Raw genomic sequence first — 20,846 nt, forward strand, 5'->3', positions numbered from 1 at the left:
GGACATAGTCTTGCTTTTCATCAGAACTGCATTCCGCTCCTGCGGTTTCTGCAGGACAAACATAATCATATTAACATCAACAGCTGTAAATCCCTGCGTGTCTGAGCACAAAAAGGTGCTGCACAAATAACTTCAAGTGTTTTACTTAAATGTTTGTATCCTATAAAGTAGGTGTTAAATCTCACCTCGCAGAACTAACTTCCCCTCAGCCTGATATATTTCCATTTTCAAAACTGCTAGCTCCGCAGGTAAAACAAAGCTGCGGAGTTTTGTTTTTCAGTAAGAGCACATGGCTCTTCCATGTGTGTCACTGGTTTGTTTAGAAAATGCCTGGGCAAAAGGGCACAGTCTGTTTGCTCAGGCTCACAAGTGCTTACTGTGACGAATTGCTGACTTTGATGTGTAATATTTACAATGCCATTGATTGACTGTGAAACAAGGGGCCTTTTATTGGCGGAAAAATACTTTGTCCTTGAAATGTTGTGTTCCGCTTGTCTGTAAAATTATGCAGGAAATTCTGAGATGCACACACACGTAAACACTTTTATAGTTCTGTCTCAAAGGGGGGAAAAAGAACAAACATAACCAAACTAGACAAAAACATCATATTTAGTCCTATTTTTGTAGAATGAGCAAATATTCTTAAATTCACGAGTGGCAAAAGTAGAGTAAATCCCATCTCTCTGTATTTCATAGTACTCCTCTGTTCAGGCAAAAACCTCAAACTTCAGATCCTTTCACAACATTTCGATTGGATCGAAGTCAAGGATCTGATTTTAACTTTCCAAAACATGAATTTAATCCGTCTCTAATCATTCCTTGATGGAACATCTTGTGTGTTTACAATAGCTGTTTTGCTACATGACCCTCATTTTCTTAAGATTTAACTCAGATAAATGTTGTGATAGTTTTCTTTTAAAATTGGCTGGTTTTAGTTGAAATTAGTTCTTCCACCATCACAGAAGGGAAACGTTTTTTTTTAAATTTTCTCTCATTTTTAAAATTTGTTTCTAACTCATTTGTGTGAAACTAAAATCAGTCGGAAAAAGGATTATTGGAGAAGAGTGACTTTCTCGTTGCAGCCTAAAAAGAAGAACACAAACTTGGATTGATTTAAATCCTATTTCTCTCTGACTCTGCTCAGTTTATTCAAATTTAATCCCCTAAGTTTTAACTTCTTCCAGTCACTTCTGGAGTTCCCCAGGGCTTTATTCTAGTGCCCTTTTTGTTTAGAATCTTTCCCTCCTTGTGTAAATACAAATCAAATTCAGACAAATATTTTWAAAAAAATCACATAATTACCGTCCTTTTGTTAACGTTTTTTTGAGGCCATGCATAATCTCGCTCCTCAGTAAATTTTCAATCTTTTGAACAGTACCACACCCAGCCTGTGCTCTTTGATCATCTTCCATCCAGCTTACTGCTCTACGAGTCCATCGGATCACCATGAGGGCTCAGGTTTTGCCCCTCACAACTGAAATTCCCTTCTAACTCTGACTTTTTCTCCGTAATAATATCAATAATAAACGCCAATGTAATGGAATTTCATTCACTTAGTTTTACAAAAATGCCTGGTTTTTAATGAGTATGGTGATATGTTTTTTTTTTGTATTTTTTTCTTCTTAAAGCTGACATCAAATGAGATAATATTACCTTTCCGCAGGCAGCAACAGACTCTCTGCAGCTTTTATGGACATTCAGGAAACAGTCTGCAGACGAGGACAGAATATATTCCTGTTAATTTCACAAGTTATATGATAATAAACAGAATTACTAAACCACATACACCTCATAAAAAAAATAAATAAACCAACTTTTTATCTTTTACCACAATAAAACAAACAATGATATTTAAACGATCTCCAGCCACTTCAGCCACTACAGGACTTAAAAACAACACCAGTCCTGAAAGATTAATGCTTACTGGAGCACTGCAACAGCTCCTTCCCAAAAACAGACTTCTCACAGGCCACACAGGGAGAAGAACCAGACGGAGACACGGGAACAAACTGGTGCCTGGTAGCTGTTCCCGACTTTCCCTCCTTCACTTCTTTGCCTTTCACCTGAAAGAAAAAAATACATTTGCTGTTAAAGCAGCATTATGTAAACCACTGAAGTTATAGCACTTAGCAGCTCCAAAACACCTGTTAGAGTGAAGCTAGTAGAGCTAAAGGGGTCTACGAGTTGTATTTTTTTGTTTCTTTTGTTAGTGTTCACAGGGGACAGCTGCTGCTGCAGTGCTTTATCCTCGGGGGGCATTAGAGGATCTCTTCTGGATGTGTGCGATAGAGCGATATTTATTTTCTTCTCAAACTTGGCAAGGAAGTTGAGGAGTGTGTTTGTTTTGTTGCTGTTTGAGTACAAAGAAGCACACTTTCACACACATATACACATGTTCCTAAGAATATAGGATTACTATATAATGTGGTCTGATTTTTTTTGTCTTTTTAGGAGGAGGGGAGGGGGTGCATGTTACATAAGAGAATCTTTTCTCTGCGTCCTGTTGCTTCGTCCTGAAGAGAGGAAATGTTCCTACTTTGCCAAATAAAGGCACACCAATCAGACAATAGCACCCCCAGCAGAGGAATTCTGACCTGTCCTTTCTGAGAGCTGGTAAAACTTTTACTTCAGTGATCCTTCCAGCTCTGGTTTATTTATTTTTTTAACTAGAAAGGTCAACTTCAGGGGCTCTCAGTCACGTTTCAAACACATGTTGGGGGAAATCTCAGCCGGCTGGAGTTCTGTTTTCACTGAAACAAAGTCTGCCGCGCTGGCTCACCTTGGTTTTGCTGCGGGTGCTGGACATCCTGCTCTTCAGGAAGCTGAAGGTCCGGCTCACTTTGTACTTCTCCGACTCAACCTTCGATGGGATTATGTATCTGTCCCATTCCTCGTCTTCAATCCTGGATTTGTGTTTGTAGGAAACAAGTCATTTTCACATCACGCAGGCCAGAAATCAGCATGTGAATTCAGCATGTAACACTTTGTCTACAAAATGAGTCCTTGTTTTAGTGTTTTATTAGACTGGAAAGAGTCCACTAATCAGGAACAGTGGTGTCATGCTGGAATGAAGGAATGTTCAGACAGTCTTCCAGGACCCCTGCTCTAGAGATTATTACTCTTAATAACATGCTTGGCATGCTTGGGACTCACTATGGACTCTAGTAGTTGCTATTTATAGTATAACCTTGGCAAAACACAATTAATATCKTGTCATCTATATTTACAGCAGCTAAAGTCGGTTACAAAAAGCTTCTAGGTTAAAGGAAACACTGACAGAAGAAAGAACAGAAACATGCAACAGTCTCACTAAAGCTATATTTAAATCTAACAGAAAAGTGCTTTTATAATCAGCTACTGCACATTCCTGCATCACCAAATACAAATGCAAAGAATGCGTCTGGTTAAAGGACAAGCTGGAGGATGGTTTCAGGGTTAGGATGAGTTAAGCCACACATGCATGTCTGTGAGGCCTTTTTTGATTGTTTTTTTATTTTTTATTTTGAAGACATACTCTTTGAGGAACTCTGTGAGGGTGAGGTGTTGGAGCGACGCGGTACTCTCCTCCTCTGCTGACTGGGCCCRCTTACGGAAACCCAGAACCCTGCATGGATATAAAACACCTCAGACAGGTCGTCGTGTCCCTGCCTTTCAAAATGAAAGAAAAAAAAAAAACGGCTAGCGACGATTTAGAAACTACTTCTAGGATTAATTACTTGGGTCAGTGTTTAAATAATCATTGACCTAAAAGTACTTTAGCAAACACTTGAGGCATATTGATGTCTTGTTATTATTAAATATTTATTCAGAGAACAAACTAATTGGTGAGTGTTGTGATTCTATTCATTTGTAATGCAACAACAGAAAGATGTAACGTTATAGCTGAACTGCCTACAGTGTTCTCTCTTTTAGCAGAGCATGGTTATTAGCAAGAAAAATAATAAAGTGCCTGTGACATCAAWTTTTTTGTTATACATATGAAYGTTTTTATAGAAAGAGGACACTGGTAAAATATTGCAAAAGAAATTTCATGTCGCTGAGAYGAACAGTTGTTGAGATATTTGCCTGTGAAGTAACAGGAAGTGATGTCAAARGGGAATATCTRCATGTRAACAGAGCGTTGCTAAAATGACCAACAACCCAGACTGTAGAGAAGAATCTGATGTTTCTTAAGATTATTTTGAATCACTATCAGAGATGAAGAAGAGTCAGAGTTCAAATAATATTGTTTCAATAAACAAAGACCAGAGAGTTTTTTTTGTTAAAGAGTTCCCCTTTGATGTCACTTCCTGTTTCACTTTGGCTGAGCCAAGTTCAAAAGAAAATATGCCAGTTATGAGACATAATGGGTTAAATCGTGTGTATTATTTCAACTTTCTTAAATATAAAGATGTTTTTTGTTTTTACTTTTTATATTTGAAGACTATGAATGTCACAGACATTTTAATACATGATGAATTTATGATGCAGTGGGATGAAATTGACTGTAAAATGAGCATGAACGAATGAGCAAATCGTGTTACATGATAAATGTTAATTCAGAACAACTGTTAGGATCTACACTCMGGATAAAAACTACAATATGTTGATCACTACATTTCAGGATCCTTGATGTGGTCTRCAAAACAGAAAGACATTTCTAAAGTCTGACATCCAAGAAAGCCCAAAGTTTTTGCTGTTTACTCTGGGTTATTTTGAGGTTGCAATCAGAGAATAGTCTTGCCCCTGCCTCGCAACAGGAAGCATGTCATATCCTGCACGCTAAGACCCTGGCCACTTTAAAACCAGAGAGGCACAAACACACAACCCCCCACATGTGTACACACACGCAGRCTCCATCTGAGCCAATCTCTGTTCTGCCGCTCAACACTGATGCCTAAAAAAGGGAGGAACATCTGAGGGAGACCAGCTAAGCAGACCTCACGTGAGCTCATGAAATGACTAGTTTTACCTTTTTTCTCTCGGGGTTTCGGTCAGGTTGAACGCTCTCTGCTCTGTGGGGGAGAAGAAGTGTGAAAAAAACAAAACAAGCTGGGTTACTTCACGAATCAGGGGAGATCAGCTGACAGAATTAGAAAACATCGACCTCGCTTCCATTCAAATTCAGTTAGAGATAAATACATGAATCACACAAAGAGTATGGATCCCGCAAACCTCAACAGAGCAAAAGAAAAAACACAACCTTTCCCCGAAGCAAAACAGATGACAGAGAAGATAGAAAAAAATACCAACACAGAGGAAAACAGAACGTGACCAAATAGAAGCAGAACAAAACCCTCAAATCWGAAGTAATTTTTCCCCTCAGATGATCCACAGGAGCTGAACAATTTTCCAAACCCCCAGTTCTTTACTTGTCAGTCCTTATATGGCATTTTTATAAATTACTTTTGGGAAAACTATTATTTTAATATTCAAGGGAAAGAATATTCAAGTTTGGGAAAAGGTCTGCTTTTGATTACCGGACAAGTGAAAAGACTTTTTTTTTCATAGTGAGACAGTGGTCTCGTCCTGACCACAAAGAATGAAATCTCCCCACAGATGCAGAGCTGCACAATTAGGGCAACGATGGGAAACTGTGCAAAATTGACTCTGTAACAAAAAATGGGCAGAAGAATTCTCTGTATCACAAAGTTTAATTTTAAATCTTGAACAAATATGTTTATTATAGCGGACAGGAAAAGGCTCAGATATATTAGGTTTGCCTTTTAATCATGCAGCTCTGGATTTGTACATGTCCATCCCAAGGAAAGAGCTGAAAGACCCAYGGAAAAGTTTTCACCAGACAATCAACCTGCAGTTTGTTCGACACCGTTCTTGTACTTACTAACATGGTTGAGGCGAGATAGGGATTTAGAGAGAGATAAAGCCTGAAGTAGAGACCGACCACTGCTGCTGAAACGGCCATCTACACAGAATAAAGCATGAACTTAATGCTGCATGCATTCGCCTCCCTGAGTGGGTTGTGTGTACCCTTATTGAACCTCAGGTGATGCAGAGCCACTTGTTTGGTCTTTCCTCGTTGAATATGTTTTTGTTTTTTGAGAACAGAGAGTTTAAAGTTTACCCACCTTCCTCCAGGTCGGTGACAGCTGCGTCTCTGTTTAGCAGTGGCCGTGAAGGCTTCGCTTTAGGGGAGGAGTAGGAGTAGGAGCGCAGACGGACTTCTGCATCCTCTAAATTCTGAAGAAAAAATTAATAAATAAAAATGCACCAGAAAAAAAAACAAAGAAGTTCACAAGTTCAGTAAGAGAAGAGAGACACTAGGAGATAAGCAAAACTCTGCAGGACAAACAGACCCATCTCTGACCTTTTGTCCACGTTATTGAACTGTTGACAATGTGAGCTTATCTACTAATGACTGTCTGCAAGGGAAGCTGTGTCTGAAGGAGGATTTGTTTTGTGCAATGGAGTTCAACCTATTGTATGAAATCTTGGATTTAAAGGGGCAATATCATGTAAAATCAATTTTTTTGAGTTTTATATCATGTTATAATGTTATACTCTCATAAAAAAAACACGCCCAAAGCCTTGCTCTGACTCATTCATGCATGTTTGAGAAATCCTGCAGCGNACTGTAGATACTTTACTATGTATAGTATTTAAATGTATGCCTGAGAAACACATAATATTGCCCCTTAAAATATTCATCGAAATACTGAAAGTACTGAAATCATCTCCTTTCACACGTTTGATTTTAATGTTTGAATATTACTCATTTTCTTCAAACATTTGCATCAAGCCAGTTTTTACCTGGCTGCATTTCTGTGTGACGTCAGAGCGTGAGCGATTAAAATCAGGCGACGTATCGAAGGAGTCTCTCTCCTCTCCGGAGCTGGACCGCAGAATGGACCTTTGCTTTACTGCTGAACAGGGATATGAGCGTCCCAAAATGTCGTCGTCTTCGCTGTCACACTCCAGACTGGGGCTGTTTACACACAGAAAGACATAAAGGTGAACCTCGCGAGCAGAATGCTAAAATATGTGACGAACGCCAATTTAACAAACCTTAAGTTGGAAACAAAAGATAAGAAGAGGACTTAACAGCACCCTGTTCATGAAAAGCTGCATAATTTTGCAGAGATTAAAGCCCCGATCTATAAAAACATCAACCATTAATTTCTACCAACCTTTAATACTTTTAAAAAGTCTTTGCCCTTCAACTGATGGTTAAAGATTCAGCAGAAAACGGGGTCTTACCTTAGACATCGGTTTGCTTCTGTCGAGCTGCATCCTCTGTGCTTCTCAGCTGGAGAAAGTGGAGGACCCATCTGAGACTGACGCCTCTCTGCTCCCTCGAACAAAYGGGCGGCGGAAGCCGAGGGAGAGGAAGGAAAATACGGAGAAGGGGGAGAGACGCCAGGGTTTGCCTCCTTGTGATTKTCCGGCCCGGGGCCCTGACTTCCCCTCGGCCCACGGTGCGGTGGCRAGTGGGAACGGCTCTGAGAGGAGTTCTCTGAGTGGAAGGGAGGCGAGGGGAAAGAATCCCAGCAGGACATAGCGACAGGACTGACCTCCTCTTCTTCCCCCAGAGAGCGATACTTCACATCCGAGTCGTCCACCTGGAGAAGAAAAGTGAGGAAGTCATGAGAAGAACTGTAGATCTGCAGCTCCGCTCATACAATTTTACATGTTATAATCTAAAAAAACATCTACTTGAACTATAATAATGCTGTACATTGTATATGTATTTTTAACTTTATGAGAATTAAAAGCTGATCCTGACTTACCTGATCGACCAGCATGGCGTTGGCGTACACTTGGTCTTTCCCGTGGATCATCGCCGACAGTCTGGCAGCGGCAGCCAGAGTCGGGGACGAGGCCTGGCTCTCCCTGATGGACTGACTTTTCTCTGCACACAGAGGGGATTTTTCAATATTACATTTGGTCTCCACAGCAACAGCAAATAACTTCACACAAACACGGGAAGTGACGTAGACATCCTGGGCAGTTGCATGTCATTGTTCAGCACCAAGGCTCTCTCCAAGACTCGCTCCGTGTGTGTGTGAGTCTTTGCATCCATGTGCATGAGTGGACGCCTGTAGGCATGTTTCTTCACCACCCCTGCTTTTAGATGCAGCGACTGAGCGACCGTGCAGCGCTGAGGGCAACTCTTCAAACACAGTGGAGTCACTGTGAGCAGCAGGCTGCTTTTCCTCTTCAACAAGAAAAAAAACATGCCTGCTCTCAAAACACACACACATCTCCCTCATGCTCGTWGCTCTACACAAAGCCCACCTTCTTCACAACACAGTTTTCTAAGACTATTCCAGTCTAGAAATAGCACATGCACATAAACAATGGGTGGCTGCATGTTAGCAGCAGCGGCTGCGTGCACAACAATACGACTTCGAGGAGACATTTAACACCACTGAGGCTTTTATTGTTTAAGCTTATCTCAACACAAACAGACAAACTAAAGTTCCTTAAATGTTAAGTAAACACAAAAATGTGAGCATGTCCATTTCAAACAGCAAACTTCAGCTGCTGATTTTTATCAGGAGAATGATCAAACGGTCCAGGTTCTCCAGACATTTAATGTTTTCAGGGTAAAGAAAATAAAAAAAGCTTTTTTGAAACTTCAGGGTGCTTGTAATGATTGTTTTCTGTTTTTGTTGCGTTTTATAAGATGTTTTTATCATTAATTAAATTTTGTCTTGTTTAATTAGAATTTAAATGTTATATATTTTTTTCTACAGGAAGCTCTCTTATTGGTGAAGGAATGTGTTTTTGAGCAGGGGGTTAACCTACACCAAGCTGTGACCCCATCCCACATTACTCCCCATCTCTCCCAAAGCCATGCTCAACCTGTATCTACTTAATAAAATAATAAAATAATRTAGCAAATAGTTATAAAATTATTATTTGGAAAGGGGGAAAAAGAACTGAGTTTTACAGAGTTTTGATTATTCAAATGGACTTGTTTTGATGATTTTTATGTATGAACCACTGGTTTGGAGGATCTATTCATTAGTGAAACACATTACAGGAGTTTTTGCTGCCACCCCATGTAAAAAAGTAATAATATTATTTTTCATTAACTCCATAAAGTGCTTCTGATTCTTTTCTACTGTTAATTACTTGCTTTGCAGTTGTAGCCCCAAGGCTCTACTCTCTGCCTTTCCATCGTTCTTCTGTGGTCTCAAAAACAGCTGAAGATCTGCTCTTTGTGGTTTCTTATCTTATTGTTTTCATTTCTTAGCTTTCAGTCTTCCTTCTACTGTGTAAAAAGCCTTGTGTTTTTTTTAAATCTAGGAAGACATTTAATAAATATTACTTGTATTTTTTATGAGTACATTCCCCTTTTTAAACTTTGAGCATCAAGAGCACCCATGTGAGACTTCTACATGACCCTGCAGCACGTCTAAAACCTTTGTTTTTATCAAACATGTTCTCTGGTGTCATGTCAGCATGTTTTGTAGCATTTTTAGTTGAAGATACTTTAATCATCTAGCCTTCTCACAGCTGCACTGTATTTGTTGATGTGAGTGAGTGCAGCGTGGCAAAAACGAAAAATGTTCGGTGAACTTAAAAAATGTTACTCAAGGCAACTTATGATAATTTTGTCCAACACTGAAAATGTCTACGTTGAAGATAGAATTAAAGAAATCTACTGTTGGCCTCATTTGGATGTATACATACTGTAATGCTAAGGATTAGAGTGAATATATAACCTGTGTGAGTAATTTATTCACAACAAAACAATCATAAGTCGCCATAAATTGTCTAAAATGTTATAGTGTGACCTTCAGGTCGAAGATGACTTGATTTCAAACAAATAATCTGGTCAAAATATCCAAATTTGAGGTTATAAGAGTAGAAGTAGAACAGAACAAAAAGAAAAGAGGAAATGATAATGACGGGTCAGAATTGTTGTATTTTCTGGAGTATTGATTTTGTTTTCAAATGAAGTCATGGGTTTTTCTGTTTTGTGTTGTAATCTGAACCTCAGAGCTTCTATAAGATGTTGTATTCTGCTGAATATTAACTTTCTGATGACATTAGCAGAAGTTGCCGCATCAGCTCAGGTAGAACTCTAATAACAGCCTCAGATTACAATGGTTAAATCACAGCTTAAAATATGCCAGAGGGGTAAACACATGTCTATCACTGCTTTCAACACAACTCCTTAAAGCGTGATTTGAAACGGTCTTCTTTAAAAAACAAATCTATACTTTATCCATCACGTCGCGAAGGAGCTGCCAGCGCAGCCGAGCAGAAGAAGAGACGTCCAGAGAATAAATCAGACCAACAATTGGCTGTGCTTCCTGTGGGCAGCAAGTCACATAAATCTGAGAGGCAGCAGGGAGCCGAGCAGACACTGATGAGGACACCAGATGATTCCCGTCACATCCACATTAAATCTAAATGAATTAACTCCAGCTGAACCTGCAGAGTGTATACAGAGATTACTCCACATCATCTGTCACTCTCCAAAATCCTCAAGTGTCCCTCAAATGTGAAACAAGACAGAGTAAACTCCCCCAAATCCATAATACCTGCACAGAATCAAGACAGACCTCTCAACTTTCTATCAGGACTTGCTCTGGTCCAGCATCAGATCCACATGGGGGGTCAGGGCCTGGATGTTTGAAAGTAGATACCGTTTCATATAAACCCCCCGTCAGCGACTTGACAGACAGACTTAATAGCTCAGGTTCTGGGCTCAGTCCAAAGCCACAGCTGGCCGCCATGGGCTCACAATTATTCATACACCTCTGACCCAWAAACACTGCCTCGGTGAACATTACTGTCAGGCTGTGAGATCTGTGTTTAACATCAGTTAACTGGTGAAATAACAACAAAGCGGGCGACTCATACTCCCAACAACTTAGAGGAGTACATGTCCATATTGTAAAACCTAAACAGGATTATTTATCACCAGCCACTGAAAGGCAAAGTTGGCTGATAATGTTTTTACTCATGTCTGTTGGTAAAATATCTCATTAACCACTGGGCAGATTTAAAATGCCTTCTAAGATCTTTTGGCAGAGGAAAACACCAAAATGACCACAACTCAATATTATAAATGTTGAGTGAATACRTGGCGTGGTTGTAGCTAATCATTACCTCCAACACGTACTACGAGCACTTTACATTGGACTGCAATTTTATTTAAAACCTGGATATTAACTGTTGGGAGTCGATCATGTTTGTCCGTTAGCAAAATATATCATACATCACTGGATGGATTTTAATCTGTTAATCTGTGGGCTTAACCCCAACCAATTAAATGAAGTACTGCTCTTGAACTCTTTGGCGTACATTCACAAGCTTAGTCTCTATTTAAAGCTACCAATCTGAATTTTTAATTTCAGCAGTCATAATTTTGGTAAATATAACTAATATTTAGTTACTGAAGTTAAAATACACTTTAACCATGAACTTTTCTTAAAGGGGCAATATTATGTGTTTCTCGGGCATATATTTAAATTCTATACCATAATAAAGTAACTATGTCACCTTCGGTTGTTATTAAAATGCTGTTTATATGTTTAAATAGAAAATAAATTTGACTTCTCATCATATCTGTTTCTAAACGCCTTGAAATTGGCCTCTGTCTTTTTAAGAACAACCTTTCGCCTTTGTTCCACCCATTTCAGCACGGGTGGGTGTGTGTCCTCTGTGATGAGGAAGCTCAGTTCGTAGAGATGGGATAAATGGCTCTTTGAAGGAATCCAGTTCTTGCAGAGCCATTTATTTCATAGAGCAGTTCAAAAGAGATTTTGAACGTATACGTCATCACGTAGGAATACGTCATCAAGAAGCCGTATGTAATGACGTAACCCCATCACGTGGGTGGAACCATGTGTTTGTTAAGCGGAAACCCCCCTCCCTCTTTCATCGTGAGCTTCTGTACTCCACAACTCCGCCTGTTTTCCATGAAAAGGCAAAGCGGGAGYGATTTAAATATGAAAAAAATAAAGATTATATGAGGAATAAACAAAATAAAACTACAAATGGCTTGTTACTGCCCGCCATTCGGCTCCTGTCGTTCGTTGAAAAGAGCCCTTCAAAAGATTCGGATCGTTCGCGAACGTCACATCTCTACAGTTCAGAGACACAGCCCAGAAGAGGAGCTGGTCCCAAAAGACGGTTCTAGTCCCAACTGGTCATTTTTGCTCCCCTGCCTGGCTGCCTCAGGACACTATAGGATTTCTCAAACATGCATGAACGAATCAAAGCAAGACTCTTGGCATGTTTTTGATGAGAGGATAACGTTATAACATGATATAAAGCTCAAAAAAGTTGATTTTACATGATATAGCCCCTTTAAACTTCCAAAACCGCTTATCGAATAAGAGGAAAAATTGGCTATGCAGATGTGGTATGCTAGTCCTTCCTTTAAGTTTGATTTTTGCTTATATAAGGTGAGTATTTGAAGTGACGGAAGCTCGTAAGTGAGAGCTAACCCTGTATGGTAGCAGAGGCTGGAGCAGCAGCGGAGTGAAAAACAATGTCCAGTAGCTCTGCAGAGACTAAGACAAAGACAGCAGTCAGGCAGGGCCAGGTTTCCAGACCAGGGCAGTTAAACACACAGAGGGTGACCCTTCAACTTGTGCACACCCCTGGGAGAAACAGACGAGGAAAGCAGGGTGAAGGCTTTTCACAAGAGCCTTTTCTTTCTGAAGAAGCTGTGTGGTAATACCCCCCCCCCCCAATAATTAAACATAAATACATTTATTAATAATTATATAAACACCTTAGCTGATTTATTTGGTTGTGAAAGAACTATTTTTCCATGGTGAATCTCCCCTTATGATGTGAGTTCCTTTTTTTAAACAAATGTCACTTTGAAGAGAGCAGAAAGAAAAGAAGAAGAAAATGAAACAACATTCAAAAAGAATAACAGCGCTGGGTGATATTATGAAAGCTCTGACATAATAATTCAACTTTTGCTGCTTAGATCCCTTCAGTTATTAAAGCAATTGTTCACCGCCCTGAGTTATGACACCTGTGGTCCAGCGTTGTCGTCCAAGCATCACATACCCATGGTGATTATGTTTTAATGCGTCAAACAGCCAAAGAGTCAGACTGAGCGCCGCTGATCTGTTCTCACAGTGAAGAAATAAACTGGCAGCCACGAGCACCTGAAATCACATTTCTCGTTTCACGTGGGCCAGTGCACCATAGCCAACCACTAAAATAAAATCCCTGCATCCACTTGAAGAATATTTGAGTTTTTTTATGTTAATACAGCTCCACTGCTTTAACTCTTCAGCGGAGGACAGCAGACAGGCAAAGAGTGTCTAACATTTTCCGATGTCAGTCAGAATTACAAAGCAATAACATAGATAATCTCGCCGAGGTTTCTGGTGAAAGATGAGGAAAAGAGCACTGGAGTGGAGCCATGACATGGCCGTGGCAGTAACACGATCTTCTGCTGTGACCGTCTCTCCTTCCAACACACACAAAGTCACTTTGCACACAGGCAAAAAGCCTTTTAACCACCACTGCGGTTTCATTTTTAGCTATTTTCAGCAACTGTGTTAGCTCTTCCATGACTAACACTGAAGCAACAAACATATACACCAAAGTACCACTTGATTTGGGTTTAGCTGCCTTTAAAGATAATTAAAACTGTGTTATAATGAAAGGACTAATCTTTTTTTTTTTTTGGGGGGGGGGGGTTATTTTACTTTACTTTAACTTTTTTTAGCTTTATATCATGTTATAAGGTCATTCCCTTATCAAAAACATACCCAGAGTGCTGCTTTGACTCATTCATGCATGTTTGAGGAACCMTTGAATCTCCTGTGGTAGCTAGGTAGAGCTGACTAAAGGCTCCTGTATGCTGCTGCCGGACTGTCGCAGTTTTAAGACGAAAATTGCATCACTTCTGTTCACAGTGCCGACATATTGGCACTTCTTGTCGCAACCCGTGGGTCAAACCTTTCACCCCCCTTCACATATACGAACTATATGGTGTGATTGGTCAGAAGTTCGTGGGAGTGTTTGTTTGTGCTGAAAGCGCTAGACGCTGCATTTGCTTCAACCACTCGCTTCAAATACAGAAAGAAAAAAAAGAAGRAAAAAAGCAATCGCTTCCAGAGCTGACTGTTGTACCAGGAAGCAGCGATTTTTGAAGATAGTCAAATGGCCAAAAACTCATAAAAGGGGATAAAAAGGACATTTTCATGGTGGAATCTGACTGATAAAAATTTTGGAGCTTAATCCGAGACCAGTTTGTGGATAAACAACGTCGAGTGACAAGCCGTGGACATTTTTTTTCGCATTGCACTCCCCAGGGAGGGAATCCCATGCAGTGACGTACGCTGCAGCGGGAGGGGTTTTCCCAGGAGCTCGGCTCGGGGTGTCTCAGGAACTTTGAAAGGTATGTGCGAAAACGAACRCCGAACTACCACGAGACAGCGTGTCGACCAGTCGGCTGCCGAGCGACCATACTGCCTGCTTAAATACTTGCTGCTACAAAGCACCGCCTAYTGTCRAGGAGGGGGTAAGCTCCTCCCTGGAGCTCAGTCTACAGCCGAGCTCCCGCCCCACAGAGCACCCCTCCACTGAAGACTTGTTGTGAAGACGTGCTGAAGTGGGAGTGTCAGAAACGATAGGCAGTTCTTAAAGAGACAGAGGTCAATTTCAAGGTGTTTAGATAGACAATGATGCAAACTCCAATTTATTTTTTCATTATTACAGTATTTTCATAACAGCTGAAGGTAACATATTTGATTGTGGTATGTAATTGAACAATAGCATTATGTATTTCAATACATAATCCCCCYTGCCTTTAAAGGACTGCATATAGTAAAATCATCCTATGCTGAAAAATGAAATTATAGYCACTGTGGTGAAATTAAAATGCTATGCGTTTTCTGTTAGCAGTCAGTATCTTTCAATCTAGTTCAGTTTTGCTGTTTTTGTGCAAAGGTCAGTTATCTGCGGTGGCCATCTTGAATTGGGTCAACTCCAAAGGTTAATCACTTTGAGATTAAACAATTTCTTATGGAGTATTTTTGATCAAATTTGCACAGGGGTTCATGAGATATTTTGCTAACCAACAGACAGTGTTGACATCTATGGTTAATGTCAAACTTTTAGGTAAAAAAATTGTTCAATGTGCAGCTCTGAGTATGTTTTGGAAGGGATGCTCGGCCACCATCACACCAAAATGTACAGTAGGTCAATCCTGGTCAAATTGGCTGAGTTGTAGCTATTTCTGTGTTTGCTAAGTTTGCCTAGCGGTGGAAGCCATCTTGAGTGTGGCTGACTCCAAAACTTAATCAGTTGTAGATGTACACTGAATGATTCATTTCTAAGAATTTTATTTGAATCCCCACTCTGGTTGATGGGGTATTTTTTGCTAAAGATACACACAGAAGCAGTAACATCATTGCCCTTTCAATGGAAGAGCAATATAAATTGCTCTTTTTCTTAATGACAACAGATAACCAGGTAATTCCCCTCACTGAGAGACAATAAAGGTCACCACTACTCATCTGAGTTCAATCTCTCACAAAATAAAAGTGGCCTAAAGCCTTGAACCAGTTCATGAGCAACGAGYGGACATCTGACATTCCCCAACAAACTGTCAGATATCAGATTACATCACTGCCAAAGATGCAGCTATCTGACTCTTGACTGAGCTGCTGCTGCAGTGAAGGCCTGTGAGGAAGACCTCGTAATGGGAATGGTCTAATTTTAACTTTATTGTTCCACACTGTGTGTAGTTCATTCTTAGAATCTGGAAAACTGTTTCAAATGATCCATTTATTCCAGATTCAAACATATCGGAAATCCAATTCAAGGATGTTCTTGTCAGCAAGTTCCAGCATCAATATGAAGACTTCTGTTACCTTTTTTCCCCGTCTTCCTGCATATCCTCATTCTTGGAAACGAAGGCCAGGAGTAGTTGAAAGGAGAGTCTGAGTCAGAATCCATGACGTTTGATGTAAAAGAGAAAACCTTCATCCAAGCAGCCTCAAACTGTCCAGAAACAAAATGAGCGGTGCCTCATTTTACATCCCACACGGCCAAACAGACTCCAGACGAGCTGCAGAGCTTATTACTCTTGTTTTTCCAGAGCCTCTGACACTTCAAGAGTGAGCCAGCATGTTCCCCTCTGTCTCCCCCCAAAAACCACCCCTCCCCCTTAAAGTCTTCGCCTTACCCCGTCCTCGACTGTCCAAAAGAGCTGCCTCTGCAGCCTCCTTTCTTTTCCCAAACGTTCTCCTCCTTTTCCCTACCACTCGCTCCTGTCCCTTTGACGTCCTCTTTTCAAACCAGCATCAACTTCTTTAAGCCTTCCCTCGCCTCCCCTCAGTCACTCCATCTCCCACACTCAGAGCTGAGAGTGGGAGAGATATGAACACATGCTGACAGGAGCGCAGGGTGTGGGGGTGAGGAGGGAGGAGGCAGGGTACCGATGGCCGGAGCGAGGGACTGAGAGGAGGGAGAGGAGCGACTTCTGCAATCTGCGTTGAAGGCAAACACAAATGCAGAGGTGAGTTTCACAGACGAGTGGAGGAAACCGTTACAGATCGCCTCGCCTTGGAGGGATGCCGCTCTGCTCCGCCTCCACGAGGTCCAAACACGCCACATCTGAGGAGTTCTCAGTCAGTCCTTCCTCTCGTTCATTATATTTCAGCATGTCAAAGCTAAGCTGGTGGGGCAGACTGCCAGGTCAGCAGCCTCACCACAGACAGCCGTGAGAGCTGCTGCTGTTTTTTTTTTTCTTCCATGTTGTTTCTTTCCTCCTTTTTTATATATTTTTTGCCAACCTGCAGGAGTTCAGCTCAATGCAGCAGAGTGGATAAAACTCAGCAAAGTTTAAGAGACAGATCGAACTCTGGCAAACATGTTAATAAATGCACATAAATTTAGGAATGAAGGAGGGGAAAAAACAAGATAAAAACAGGATGAGAAGGGTTTTGTAGGGAGAGTATGKGCTGAGAAAAGAAAGAGCCATACTGTGACTGCAAAAAAAAAAAAAAGTTTCAGCGCATGGAGAGCTGGTGGAGGATGTTGGCACTGTGCGAGTGCACATTAATGCTGCCTTTGTGGGGTCTGTGTGAGGTTTAATCCTTTTTTTTCCATTCTCCAATTAGATCCCTCCGTCAGGGTCTCGGGGGGCTCTTGTTGTGGTGTTGCATTTATCGTTTCTTGTCACCTTGCCAAACTATCCATATCATAAATCCCTTTTTTTCCTCTTTTTGTCTCTTTTCCACCGTTGCGTGCATGGTTTTAACACTCCTCCACTCTCCTCTCTCGGGGGTGGGGGGTGGGGGGGGGGTCTCAACAAGCTGCAGGAAAAACTGCATTCAGCAAAGCCCTGGCAACCCCCCATTCAGCCACAAACACCCCCTTTTTAAACTCCTCTTTACTCCTCGCCCCCCTTTTAAAGCGTTTATCCCTTCAGCATTCTTCCTCTCAAATGAATGCACACACACTGAAAACACTTTCCCTTACAGCAGCCCACTGTCTTTCTGCAGCTGAGCTGAGCAGAAGGAGCCGCTTTCGGTATTTGCTCACTAAACTCGCAGTAAAACGCAGACCTGGAGGAACGGTGATGGGCATGGGTGTGTATGTGCAGTTCCTTGGGTGCAAGTGTGTTTTTTTGGGTGGGGCTTTTAAATACTGGGGGCATTAGGAGGGCAGAAATGGGAGGGAGAGGAGGCTGAGACGTATAAAAGAAATAATAAGTCTCCAATAAAACCTCCTTGGGAGCTTTACAGTATCCATGTAAACAAAGTTTCCATGATTTGAACAGGAGAAAAGAAGGACGACATCAAGACGACAGGGGGCGGGGAGGGGGGGGGGACATGACGAGCACGTTCAAAATTCCACATCCCTCGCCGAGACCCCCATGCTACACAAGTTGTGTCTGTCTATCTGATGACGCAGACGTCGGAGTTAAACAGCCACACTGCATGTGTGAACAAACAGATGGACTTCCAATATGAGCGCCTCTGCTTCACTGAAAATGGAAAAACCTGCTGTTCGCTCGCTTCGTGATGCCTGGCAGCTCTGGAATGTCTAACGAAGAATTTCAAGTCTTCGKGGGGTCAAATGTGCGTCGTTATTCGTGTATAAAACCCGAGTCATTCCCTGCCTCAGCTGTTATTTACAACCCGATTCTAAAAAAAACTGCGATGCTGGTGAAACGTTAGTAAAAAATAAAATACGATGATTTGCAAATCATAAACTCAAATCTGTACCGCTTACAGGCCTTGTCTAGTCTTTTTTTGAGCCGTGCTAAAATGGAACCATCTCTTCAGTATGTTCCATTGTCAATAATGAGATTCGTGAATCATTGCATCCTGTTTTTATTTACAACGTCTCAACTTTTTGGCAAATCGAGATGTATTTTAAAGAATTGACAGTTTTATTTCATTTAAACATTTGAAGAGGTCGAATAAGGCCATGGGGGGAGGGTTATAGAAGGCAAAACCAAAAAAAATGCTAATTCAGTATAAAAGGCTAAACATTTTATCAGAGGAAACTACACCACCCACAGAGCGTTGGGATAAAAGACGTCCAGTGCCAAGTGTTATTAGGCCTGAACTTGTAACCACAACATTCTTACACCAAAGCATCAGTCTTCTCTGCAGCAATACAAGCCAATCATTAACCCACAGGATGTTCCCACTCTCAGATATTTTCACTTTAAGAAGTCCAGAATCTGATTAGAGCAAAGCCACATTCAGGCTCAGTCGTGTTCTTCTGTCCCTGCTGGCAGAAACACGAGGACTCTGGATTTTTCTCAGCGTGTCACTAAGGATTTCTCTTTGGTGAAGCAAAAACTGTAAACACAGAGTGACAAGAGTCCAAAAGCTGGGGGGGTGGGGTGGAGTGGGGGTGAGACAAGTCAGGGACCTGAAATGTGATCTTATTGTCAGCTGGGATTGTCGTCAGCCACGGTTGCGGGTCAGTGTTGAGTTTTAAGTTTTGTTCAGGAAAGAAAACGTTTCCTCATTTCATGACAAAAAAACCATTACTGAATAAAACACCACCTAAAACAACACATGATCACTTTCATTCTGCACAAAGTCTTCTGCTCAAGCTCTAAAATAAAAAAAATTAAAAACTCATCTTAAACCAGTCCTGCGCAGAAAGCAAATCTTAAAATATTTACCAGAGTCAGACCGCGATGAGTCGTCCTCTTCGTCCTCCTCATTCAGGATAAACATCAGCGGCTCCTCGCTGTCCTCCGAGAAGAAACTGGGAACCTTTCGCAAAACAGCGTTCACATTTTCTGAGTGAAACATTTTTTTTTTTTTTTTTTCTTTTTGACTTTGAGCATACCAGACGACAAGCAGAACTGAGTAGAAAAACACAAGCGTTTGCCACTGGGGCGCGTGAGACAGATCAATTAGTTAACCATCTGTATCACATAAAACGGCTTCTATTGGATGGCCGGAGTCATGTGCCACACCTGTCAAAACATTAAACACACATTCGGCTGCTCACAAAGTCAGCTATTCTTCACTGGGAGCAAGGTGCCAACTCCAACACCTGAACAATGAGAGGAAAAATTTAGCAGCTCCTTCAAACCAAACGTGCAGTTTGCAACAAGCTGGTGCAGATGATCCCAATGCTACTTAAAAAGGGTTTAAATATATAAACACAATTAAAACCCTAGCAAGCCAATGCATATCATCCTCCCCCTCTTAATGCCAGAGTTTTAGACTAAGATCATCTTCTGTTGAGAAACTGCATGTGATATCATGAAATGACACGCTCATTGCTTTTAACAACTCTCAGCTACTACCAAATCAAATGTCAGCTCAGTATCTGTAAAATTACCTGAGTTATACCGTTTTTTAATCGGCAAATGTGAATTAGCTGTAGCCATCTTGAATTAAACTGACTGATGGCTGGTTACACACAGAGATATGGGGCAAAAACGTCACAATAAATAATAAATTCAGGTCATTTTTTACTGGCCTACATCAAATACTCACATTGTCTTCAGCAAAGTTTTCTCCATTTCCATCAGGATACAGTGCTGCAAAGAGATGAGGGCAAATTCAGACAAGGCCAAGCAGCAGCAGCAGCTAATAAACTTCAAAAGAGACTCCAGTGAGTGCAGATGTTAGTCACTTTTTAATGACAGCACGAATACAGTCTTTTCTTTTCATAACCTCAAAGGATTTTTACTGTTGTCTTAATTTTTTTTACCACCATGTGTGTCCCAGATCAAAGTGTGTGGTGTGTGATCGCTCAGCAGAAACAAAAGACTAGCAGTCTTTAGTGGGTTTGATTTGTGAGCTGGGGTCATGTAATAAGGTAAAGGCAGGAAATGGAGGGAAAGTAAAAAAGATGCACAGGATTCATAATTTACGGGCCCAAAATTTATATAAAACTTGAATGATTCATTTGTGTCTTTATGTAATATAAGGAAATATATTTACCTAATACATATAGTGACAATATTAGCTTGGGCTTTTAGCTCTCAGCTAATCAGAGCTGAAGTAATCTGAATAAAATATCTGCAATTAAATTATGCGCAGGAGATGAATTACAGTTCCTCTAGCACCTCCCACAGGGCAAAGTTTTATAGACTGAAAAAACAAATCAGTTTTTATCTGACTGTTATGGTTAGCCTTTAGCTATTTTAAATGTTTTACTGTTATAACTTTTATTCTGTTTGTTTTAACTTTAACAGTTACGTTTATTCAGTACTCAGCATTCGGACTGTATTTTCCCAGAAAACGCAATTTCTGTAAATTCATTAGGCTTCTTGAGTCATATAACAGAAACAGATTGGGAAGTTACCGCTGTCTGCAGGATCATCCATGAGTTCTTCCTTTTCTGAAACTGCCTCCACATAGTCCCTTCTGAGCGCTTTAATCTGAAAATACAAAAATATTTGTTTTGTTCCTACATATAAG

At 40.8% G+C, this 20,846-nt stretch overlaps 1 protein-coding gene across 1 annotated transcript in view; it reads right to left on the reverse strand.

Annotated features, from left to right (window-relative positions):
- Positions 1–20,846, reverse strand: part of LOC106519912 (rho guanine nucleotide exchange factor 28) — a gene marked incomplete in the record, with an annotated part of 44,167 nt that overhangs the window by 12,529 nt on the left and 10,792 nt on the right. Inside the window, 14 exon segments of the mRNA XM_014011773.1 lie at positions 1–48; positions 1,654–1,709; positions 1,925–2,063; positions 2,780–2,903; positions 3,515–3,604; positions 4,952–4,994; positions 5,825–5,905; positions 6,069–6,180; positions 6,751–6,925; positions 7,198–7,559; positions 7,728–7,849; positions 19,088–19,181; positions 19,917–19,960; positions 20,731–20,806. Coding sequence (XP_013867227.1) covers positions 1–48; positions 1,654–1,709; positions 1,925–2,063; positions 2,780–2,903; positions 3,515–3,604; positions 4,952–4,994; positions 5,825–5,905; positions 6,069–6,180; positions 6,751–6,925; positions 7,198–7,559; positions 7,728–7,849; positions 19,088–19,181; positions 19,917–19,960; positions 20,731–20,806 — 1,566 coding nt within the window.

Source organism: Austrofundulus limnaeus, unplaced genomic scaffold, assembly GCF_001266775.1.
Source record: "Austrofundulus limnaeus strain Quisiro unplaced genomic scaffold, Austrofundulus_limnaeus-1.0 Scaffold84, whole genome shotgun sequence".
In the NCBI taxonomy this organism is placed as follows: domain Eukaryota; kingdom Metazoa; phylum Chordata; class Actinopteri; order Cyprinodontiformes; family Rivulidae; genus Austrofundulus; species Austrofundulus limnaeus.